Here is a 10,254-nt window from a genome sequence, read left to right as displayed (position 1 = left end):
TAAACGTTGGCAATTAGAAAATCTACTAAGAAGGCTGCATGCAGGTCATGTTCAGTTACCATTAATCCCAGAGAACGGAAAATCAGGCACAAATCGCTTTGAAGGAGGAGTAAGTAAATTTCATATATGGGTTGTTCATACTCGCCTCTTCCTGACCACAACTGAAGAGTCTATCACTGCAAATTAACGTTCTGTGTTAGCCACAGCTGTGATAGAAGTCTGAGAACGTTTTCTTTACCCGATTCTGGATCATTCCGTGGTGCCGATTTACTCTGGCCTTTAACTTTTGCCCTTTGCGGCAGGGTGCCAACGGATTCTGGATTTCACTGCTCTTTAGAATTCTCCACCAGAGGGAGGACAAGGGAAGAAGAAGGTTTCACTCGCAGTTCTGAGGAAAGTTTGGACCCGGAAAGCTAGCATTAACGAACTAAGAACTAAGTAAGCATCTCTACCACTGTCTCCGTTCTACTCTCCCGACCTGCGTTCTCACTCAGCAGAAACTGAGTGACTCCCAGCTATTGCCGTAATTTTATTGTCGATAGCCTTTTAAGCAGTTCCTTTGAAAATTAAGTTGTAGCGAGAGATACAGTTTAGGACACCCCCTTTGAAGAGGCCAGGTTATTATTTATTTTAGGAAAAGCTGAAGATGAGAATTCTGGCACGTTGGTAACCACAGGAAGACAGGACACACACAGTCAAGGAGCAGATCTATGAAGATGGTGCCATCTAACCATCTTTAAGTTTCACTGAGCCCTTCCTGGGTGCCCAGAACTGTCTTACACTCAAATTCCCTTCCATCCAGAGTTAATCATTGCCCTACAGGACGGGGGCGGGGGGGCGGTTTTCACTAAACTGAGAAAGGAACGAACCCTAAACTCTAATGGGAAAACCGCAAACGTTCCTCTCCTTTTCCCAGGTTCCAGAGCCTTAATTTGGCGGGCAGGTGTCAGAGTTGCAAACTTTTTTCTCCAACATTTCCCCGCGTCAAAGAGAAGTGACCAGGTCTTCGGGGGCGCTGCCTGGCTGCGGAGGCAAGGGAGGAGCAGAGTCCCCGGGTCCACTCCTGGGTCTTTGAATCTCCCCTGGCCGCTCGGTTCGCGTCCCGCGGTCGCAGTGGCGGCGGCGGCGTCTCCGCGCAGCTTCCAGCGACCCCTGTCGGGGGTTCCCGGCAGCCGCTCCGCTGCGCGCACCGCCCCCCGCCCAGCCGGGCTCGGGGAGGGAAAGGGGCTGCGCCCGGGAGCGCCGAGCCCAGGCTCCTCCCGGTGGCGTGTCCACGCCTCGGGGTGGGGGTGTGGTGGGGAAGCGGGAGGGGGCGAGGCAAGGGGAGGGTGAGAAGGAGGCGCCAGGCTCAACCTGCGGGCGGGAGGGGGTGGCTGTGGGGCAATTGAAAAAGAGCCGGCGAGGAGTTCCCCAAAACTTGTCGGAACTCCGGGCTCGCGCGGAGGGCAGGAGCGGAGCGGCGGCGGCTGCCGGGCGATGGGAGTGCGGGCAGGGCTGTGATCGCCTCTCCTCCTTCGGGCTGCAAGCGCGCCGGACAGAGGCCACGACAGGAGCCGACAGCAGCGGGAACCCAGGACTTCCCTGAGCGACAGGAGCAGCCCCAGAGCCAGGGCGATCGCCTGACGGAGCGACCGCCAGTCCCAGGTGGCCCGGACCGCACGCCGCGTCCGCGCCGCTCCCCGCAGGCGACAGGAGACGCCCCCGCGCGGCGCGACTGCTGCAGCCGGGCCGCTCGCTCTCCCCCTCGAGGGACAAACTTTTCCCAAACCCGATCCAAGCCCTAGCACCAAACTTGTCGCGCGTCGCCTTCGCCGGAGCCGTCGGCGTCGAGCGTGCACTTCTCGGGCGAGATGTCGGAGCGCAAAGAAGGCAGAGGCAAGGGGAAGGGCAAGAAGGAGCGAGGCTCCGGCAGGAAGCCCGCGCCCGCGGAAGGCGGCCCGAGCCCAGGTGAGTGCGCAGCGCGCCCGGGGCCGCGATCCTCCTTCTCCCCCGCGGCTGCCATCGCCTGTCCCTCGCCCGCCCGCGCCCTGCGCTCCGGGCGCCTGGCCCCGCTTCCGGGCGTCCGCGGCGCGGGGCGGCTCTCGTTCTCCGTGGGGCCGCCCCTCACCTGGCCGCCGAGCCCCACCCGGGCGCCCGCAGCCCGCGCGCAGGGAAAGGGGCGGTACCCCGGCCTGAGCCCTCTGAGGGTCGCGGACGCGCCGCGCTCCCTGGCACGGCCTTTCACCCGCGCCTCCCGGCTGAGCCCAGCCCGGGAGCGGGACCCGGAGTGCAGGAGCGGAGGCTGGGTGCGCGCGTGTCCGGCGCCGGGAGGGCTTTGCACAGGCCCCGTCTGCCCTCTAGCGAGAAAAGCGGGAACGGGTCTTCCCTCGGTGTGCCGGGCTCGGAAGAACCGGGTGGTCGAGAGAGAGGCCGCGTGAGCCATTGCGTGTCGTTGTTTGGGGCCGAGGGCACGGCGGTGTAGGGTCGCGGGGTTGTGCGTACGTTCACCCCGATTCAGTCCTGCTGTATCGGAACTCACATCAGCTGAGAGGGATTCCTAGAGATCAGCGAAGCAGATAAAATCTAGCCCAGTGCCAGGAGTCAGGTCTGTTCCAAATAAGTTCTCAAACTTTTGGCTTAGCAGTTCTATTTTTCAGGACCTCTCTGATAAATATGGTTAATTTATGCTCCCAAGAGGTGCCAGAAAGCAAAATTTTATCTGAATTTTTGAACCCAGATGCTTTCTGGTTATATAATAGAATGAAATGGCAGTTGAGGCTCTCTAGAGACAAGTCTTGTATTTGATAATCAGAACACGGACAGGAACGACAGTTTCACCTTAGATTTCCCTCAGAAGAACTGCGGCTTTAGACATTGTCTTGGACAGGGGAGGCATCCTAAATAAATACTCGTTTCTGAGAGACTGAGTGGAGAAGATGCTTTAAAATAGAGAGGAGGGGGACGAATAGAAGGACTTTTTTCCCCTGCCTCTGTAATTCCCAATTGTTAATTGATCCAGATGCCTCGAGTCACTTAGAGCACCCCCCCAAGATGTTTTATAAAGCACTTGGAAGAATTAATTCAATAGTACTTGGTCATCCTGTGGCTGAAGAAGATAAGCAAAGTATTTGCCGTTTTCTTTTAGGAAGAAAACAAGATTTGCCTAGTCCTCTTATTGGCATCACTGATAGCATTTCAGAGCCTGGCTTATTGGCAGGGACCTTTGAGCAAAACAGAAATGGAACAGAGGGTGATTGTTTGGCCACTGCTATGCCTGTGCATGCTTCCACGATAAGATGTTGTTGATCAGATTCACCTTAATTACCTTTTATTAGCCCTCATCAGGATGTATTTCAATTTTACTTACTTTTCTCCTGTGTTTTGTAGATACTATATAGCATTTTATTCAGTAAGGTATGGAATGGGGAGCTGGATTAGCGACCTCCCTAAGTGACTTTCTCTACTGTCCTTTCGAAGGTCATCATAGTAATTTAAAGAGACCTTAGACCCAACCCAAACTGTCAAGTTGTAAAGAGTTATTTGTGGGGCCCTTTAGGGGTTTCCTCTCCTGCCGGTGAATACTCTGCCTTCAGAAGTTTCTGTGGACCTCTGTAGGTGGTCTGATGAATTAAGAAGGGGGCAGCGGTTTGAAGTAGCGTCTCTTTCAAGTAACAGGTTTGCCTTTTGTCAGGGCTTCCTAGCAGCAGTGCCTTGACACAGACATTTCAGATAAGCAGGTAGTTTCAAGGAGGAGAGATTTAGGAGCAAGCAGGCGTTTCCGTGTCCGGTGGATCTTATCTACTACGTGGGCAGCTGTGTTGGGACTACCTGATGTTCTCTCTTGACACAGAGTTCGAGAGCTTCCTTGGTGGCTCTCATTCTGCTTCCCAGTCCCACAGCCGTGGTTCCCTCTAAACCAGATAGATGGGCATTTTTAAGTGACGTACTCTCTCTTCCTAGAAAAATTGGGGTGAACTTGGCTCTGGGTTAGTTCTTAGTATGTTTGTCTCTCTTTTCCATCAGGTGGTAGTCTTCTTTGGGGAGGAACTTTTCAACCCCTCCAGGGCACTTGGCACTTGTGAAACCACATAAACGATATAATATTTATTCTTCATTTGATTTGAAAAGAACTGTTAACCTGAAACCAGCTTCATAGAAAAGCACATGGCCTTACATAGGATTGCTTTGAAATCAGTATTTCTCTCCCTCTTCTCATTTTCCTTATGATGGTATGTTCCAGTGTGCTTTTCCTTATCTTAGGAGAATAAATAACTGATTGCCATGATGGTTTGTGGGAGAAACCCACAAGGGTGAAACTCTTTTTCAACTTTGCACTTTTTAGTTCTCAGGCATCCTAGGAGGAACGACCTCTAGATGCCACTTGCCATCCCAACCCAAATTAAGACTTAATTAGGATTTACAAGGACACCTATCTCTTAAATAGCTCCTGTGTTAGTGCCATTCGGTTCCAAGTTTCCCCCCTTTCTTAAAACAGCCACTGAAGCTGTGTGTCCTTGATCATACTCATGCAACAGCCGAGCCTCTCTTTGGATGTTACAACGTTACTTCATGACGGTCGGGGGAGATATAATGCTGAGAGAACTTAGCCTCTCAGCCCTGCTGTGTGCTGTATTATATGCAGAGGCATAAACACATCTGTTGGAGGGAAAGTTTCAAGGGAAAAAGGCTTCTTTAACTTTCATGTGACATGTGTGACTGATACGTGATACATACATGGCTATGTTTTATAGCATCCACATTTTTATACAATTAACTGAATATTGAATTGCACACTATTGGGGCTGCAGATGTTCAACAGAATTATCTGTTTCATAATAATGGCTCTAATAGGTCCTAAGCCCCTCGGGGTCATTGATTCCTCTTCTTTGCTCAAAATAAGCAACCTCAGCATAATCCTGGGCTTTGTAACATGGATCCATATACCAAGGGCCTGTAACATCTTGGACCTCCTAGATGCTGGACCTCCCATATCTAGGTTCTTCATATTGATTCAGCTCAACAAACTTTTTCTATTGAAGCCTGAATTACAAAACCAGACCTTTTTTTTTTTTTTCTGCTATTTGGTGTTTGGCTCTAAGCTTCCTTTATGAATCCCTGTTTGCATAAATGTTTTTCTTTCATTAAAACACTGCAAAGGATTCTTTTTTCTTTTTTTCCGTCTTAAATGACCTGGAACAAATTCATTATCAAGCTTAGCCCAGTTCTAGAACAATTGGATTTCCCTTCGCTTCTGGCAGAAGGGACATTTGTGAGTATAAGTAGTGGAAAAATTGAGAAACTTAGGCTCCCAAATGGGTAGAAGTGGGCCATGTGCTCCCTGGATGACATCACCCACCTGTTTCCTTAACTAAGTGGCTCCTCAGGCTGACGTGCTTGTAAACATTCTTGGATATAGAGTGCCCTGTCGCTGACGGGGCAGCATGTGTTTACAGAATGGAAGGAATGTCCAGTGATCTGTTTCAACCTGGTTACTTGTAACCACTTACCTTATGTAATTATTAAAAACATTAAATATTGTTTACAGGATGAAATAGGACTTCTATTGAAGAATTATTTTGAAGCGGAAAAAGTGGGAGAAACTTGGGAAGCTGTTCTCATATCTGCAAAATGATAAAGTGATACTGATGGAAGAATGGGGAGAAAATATGTATATATTCAGAAAATACTGGACTGGTATGAGAACAATGAACCCCCAATGGTGCCAGGCACTATTTGGGACACTTTTATATTTATTAATAAGCGAGCTACTATTTATTGCCCTGTTCCAGCAGCAGAACAGATGCTCTGTGTGTTTTACCGCTTGTCCCCTAGGAGGTACGAAAATGCCTCGCTGTTAGTCAGCGAGAGGCAGGATGCCTAATTCTTAGCTCTTCAGCCTGATCACCTGGGTTGAAATCTCAGTTCTGTTGCTCCTTAACTGTATAGTCATGGGAAAGTTACTTACTCTCTCTATGCCTGAGTTTCCTTCTTTGTAAAATTGGGATAATAATAATATTGTTATTATCATGAAGTTATTATGAGGCTTAAACAAGATAATCCCTGGAAGCCTTCTGAACATTGCCCATCATGTAATGAGTGCTCATAAATGTCAGCTCTGTTTAGGAAATTACTTATGAAACAAATTATCTCTGTCTTTGCAGCAATATTTGATATAGTTTTCAAAACTTACCTTTTATGGTAAAAAATAATCCAAAACTGATCTTAGATTAGAGTGAGTATAAATATTAATATCTACTACCTGTAAATATAGAGAAAAGCGGATAAGTATGTCAAATACCATAACTGCATATATGTATTATGAAAACACTCCTGAATTCAGTCTAAATATTGAAAGTAGAGCGAGGTGCAATATAATTTTATCTCTGGCAGGAAAATGTTGAGGTTTCAAGCTATGAGAAGATTTTGAAACATGACTCCTTTTCTGGCAACACTTAAGAGTTGATGCTTAAACCTCATTCTATTATATGGAATGCATAATCTTCTCTTTGGGGACTAGTACAAATTGCAGCAATTGAAAAGGAAAGTGTGTATTAACATGCTCTTTGTTATCTTTTTATCAAGTGTAACAGTATACTGCCAGCAAGCTTCATAGCACTGACTGCAGGTGTTGCCGAATGTAAACAAAGTCATGAATATAACAAATCTACATTTCTCACTATTTTCTTTCCTCCCTCTCCTCACTAGAATGGGTATATGAAGTCTTAAAAGTTCTGGGATTGTGATACCAAATCTGTTTTATTAGCATTCTTAAGGTAACAAGTTAAATTTGACTTTAATGATAATGATAGTTTATCGTGTTGTGTTAATGAAAGAAGAAGACAAACCAAGGGTCAGTATTTTGGGTGAGTGATTTTATTTGCTCAAATAAGCAAATAAATGGACTTCTAATATTTCAAATAACCCTAGAGCTCTCCTCTTGAGAGAGAATGGAAAAAATTAAATCTTACAGTATTAGCTTCAAAAGAGATTTATTTTAACCAGAGGACAATAATAGCTATTAACTATGCTATTGGGTACCTAAAATGAAATTTCCCCAAAGGAACAAGTAATGTTTTGGATGCATCCTAATTCTACGCATGTCTGTATGTGTGTGTGTCCTTGTATGGGTTTTAATAGATTAAAAAAAAAAAAAGCGAGCTACCAAAATGCCAATAGATGTCAGTGTTTGTCGCTTTAGAAAAAGTGAAGCAGTAGGAAAACAAGAGACAGCTTAATTTATTCTCCATTTTAATAAGCGTAAAGCTGGTTCCTTTGAAAAGTTTGACAATTAATGATATCCTGTATAACCCTGCTTACTTACATTTTGTTAATGAAAATATCACATTTTTTCTTCTTTTTCTCTCCTAAATATTAAAAGCTGCCTCTGCAATAAATTCGCCAAAGAATCTAGAATGTAGGCTGAAAAGACGCTAATCAGTGCATTTCTTCTTTTTTTAAATTAAGAAGCAATTATCTGAGAATGTGGTTACACTTTGGATTTATTTTGCATTTTTAAACTATAAGTTAATTATGCATGTTTCTTATGCCATCTTAAGATTCAATAAGTGCGTTTTTCAGTCCGACTCAAGTGAGATCTGTGGCGTTCAGCCTCTGGAAGCCAGAGATGATCAGAATTATCTTCTTTCTTCGTCTTACCAGTGTCACCTTTCTCTGGCCTCCAGAGGGTGCTCCAAGAGCATCACACTGCTGTTCCCCAAAGAATGACTCCTTTTTGCTTAAGTGCCTTTGATATTCTGGCCAACCTAAGGGGAAGAATAGGGTCCTGATTTCATCACAGTGAGCTGCCTCAACTGGAGTTTATTTTCCAGCTAGACCAAATAGCCCAAATTGGCTGAGAATTCTGAATGAGAATATTCTGAAACGTCATTCTGATGATGACCATGCAGTTGTCAGCTTGCAAGGGGACATCTGTGAGATTAATTTTAAGCAGCGCCTTTTCCCCAGAGAACCTAGCATCTTAGAAGCACCTTTCAGTTGCCCCTTAACAGCAGTTCCTTTTGAATAAGTTAAGGCAGTGCCCACAACAAGATTTAGTCATGTTTCAAAGTTTCATGATGGCACTGGAAAATTATATGTGGAAGGATCAAAATTGAACAAAGGATCTTTAGGCACCTATTTGTTTTCATTTTTTCTCACTGTATCTTCAAACCTTGGCTAGAATGTTGAAGAAACCTACATTGATGGAGTTACACATTTTTGAAAATGAGTCCGAATGACTTATTCTTTAGGATCATGGGCTAGTATGTCCCCGTTATATGCTCATTATTTATTCCATCCCTGACTTGTCATCTTCATCATGAGTTAGTCCCGTTATGTAGCTCTCCTTCTCTTGTTAAAGTGCAGTGTTGTTCACATTGTTTTAAGAAAGGTTTAAGAAGTGTATTTCTTACATTGGTTTCTTACGCGTGGTTTAAGAAAGGTATTATTGATAGGAAGTAGCCTTTGCTCTGCCACAGTGTCCCAAACCTTTCATTTCATAGCTTCTCCAGGCCGGCAGCTGGCTCCTCTGGGCAGCTGTTGAGTTTTAGTTTCAGTGATGTGAGAGTCAGAGAATGTTTTATTAGGTTGAACCATATGAAATTGTCAATTTTGTAGGTCGTACATGACTGAATATTGTCAATGTCATGCAGTTTAATCTGATATTTGGACTCTGGTAGTTTGACTTTATGCTTTTTACGTGTTATTTTAAATAATATAGTAATGACAACTTCGAAAAAATTCTTATAAGGTTTGGTAATTAAATGAGGTTAAAGTAATATATAAAAGGAATCAGGGTTAGGAAATCATTGAACCTGTGGCATTTTCTCCAATGAATAGATCAGGTTATATGATATCCATAAAAAATGAATTCAGCTTAGAATAGAATGCCAGGGCACTAGAATTTTCCCTTGGAGAGAAAACTAGTGCATTTCTACTGCAACATGTAACTTCTATTTTTATTTGACCTGTGGCAAATGGTTATCATGCTTTGTCTTAGCATATTTCTACAGAAATTACAGAGATGTGGGTAGGAAATATTGGTGATTGGTGAATAATCTTGGCTTTATTTTTTTGGAATACCATAAAAAAATCTTTCCTTAGTTTTATAGTATTACATCAACTCAATTTTTCTGGTAGATTTTTTGTTTTTTGTTTTTTGTTTTGTTTTTTTTGCTGAGGAAGATTCGCCCTGAGCTAACATACATGTTAATTTTCCTCTATTTTTTAGTATGTGGGCTGCCAGCACAGCATGACCGCTAACAGAGCAGTGTAGGTCTGCACCTGGGAACTGAACCTGGGCTGCCAAAGCAGAGCATGCTGAACTTAACCACTAGGCCACCAGGGCTGGCCCCCTTCTAGTATTTTTCATGTGTGAATTTTATTGTCAAGTGAAAACGTGTCTCATTATGAATGGCCCATATCACTTTATAAATAAGGTTAAAATTAAAAAAAAAAATGTTTAGCATGTATTTGTTTGCATTTGTGATTGTAACTCATCTGTGTGTGACATGTAATCTCACAATTGTAGAGACAAATTCCATTTTTGAAGGATATGGCAGGGTCCTTTGCCATTCCATAGTGAATCTATAACCAATCTTTAAAAGGAAATGTCTGAATTCTAATTTGCAATGATTTTTTTTCCAGAGCAAATAAATTTTATAAATATAGGGAAACGTTTTGAATATTGTATGTCTTATGTTTATGGACTCCAGAGTTGAAAGTCAAAATTCCTGTGCATTTTATGATTTTTTTCAAAAAATATATTTCAACCTATGTAAGACACAGTTTGAATATTAATTATGCACAGAAAAATTTCTCTTAAAGCCCTAAAGTTTTATATCGTAGAGTTTTTATTCTTAGCTGTTTTTGTGTGTCGTTTATTTAGGAGTTTCGTTGTATGTAATGATAGAAAATCACACTTACATGTGAGCTGATAAGAAATGCACTCAAAAATCAAAGAGGAGAAAAATCAAGGAGATAGTCAACAGGTATTTAAAAGAAAACTAATGCTCATGACAAGAGAGCTTTCTTTTATAGAGATAAATACATATGTTGCTGTGTAATGTTTAGGAACAAGTATTTTGTGAATCGAATCTTCCAGAAATTCTTAAGTTTATCAGGACTTAGAAGAGTTTCTGGTTGCCCCTGAATGCGTCTCTTGCCACTGGTCTCCGTCTTATTCCTTGGACTTTCTATGATATTGGAGGACAAGTAGGGGAGCACAAGAGGAAACTTCCTCTAAAAGTAGTTGACGGAAGGTAGGCTGCAGGATGA

The 10,254-nt window shown here is 43.8% G+C and overlaps 1 protein-coding gene across 7 annotated transcripts in view; it reads left to right on the top strand.

Annotated features, from left to right (window-relative positions):
• The first annotated feature begins 1,179 nt into the window (after positions 1-1,179).
• LOC106824350 (pro-neuregulin-1, membrane-bound isoform) overlaps positions 1,180-10,254 on the top strand; it is a 213,333-nt gene continuing 204,258 nt past the window's right edge. For 6 of the 7 annotated variants that reach the window (XM_070499860.1, XM_070499858.1, XM_014830619.3 and 3 more), the window contains exon 1: positions 1,331-1,947. In XM_070499860.1, coding sequence (XP_070355961.1) covers positions 1,851-1,947 — 97 coding nt within the window. In that variant the 5' untranslated portion in view covers positions 1,331-1,850. Of the gene's footprint in view, positions 1,948-10,254 lie in introns of all 7 variants that reach the window. The other variant, XM_014830610.3, reaches the window with a different exon arrangement.

The sequence above is a fragment of the Equus asinus genome, chromosome 27, assembly GCF_041296235.1.
Source record: "Equus asinus isolate D_3611 breed Donkey chromosome 27, EquAss-T2T_v2, whole genome shotgun sequence".
Lineage (NCBI taxonomy): Eukaryota > Metazoa > Chordata > Mammalia > Perissodactyla > Equidae > Equus > Equus asinus.
Note: the sequence above shows the minus strand (reverse complement) of the source record. Positions and strands in the feature narration are given on the sequence as shown.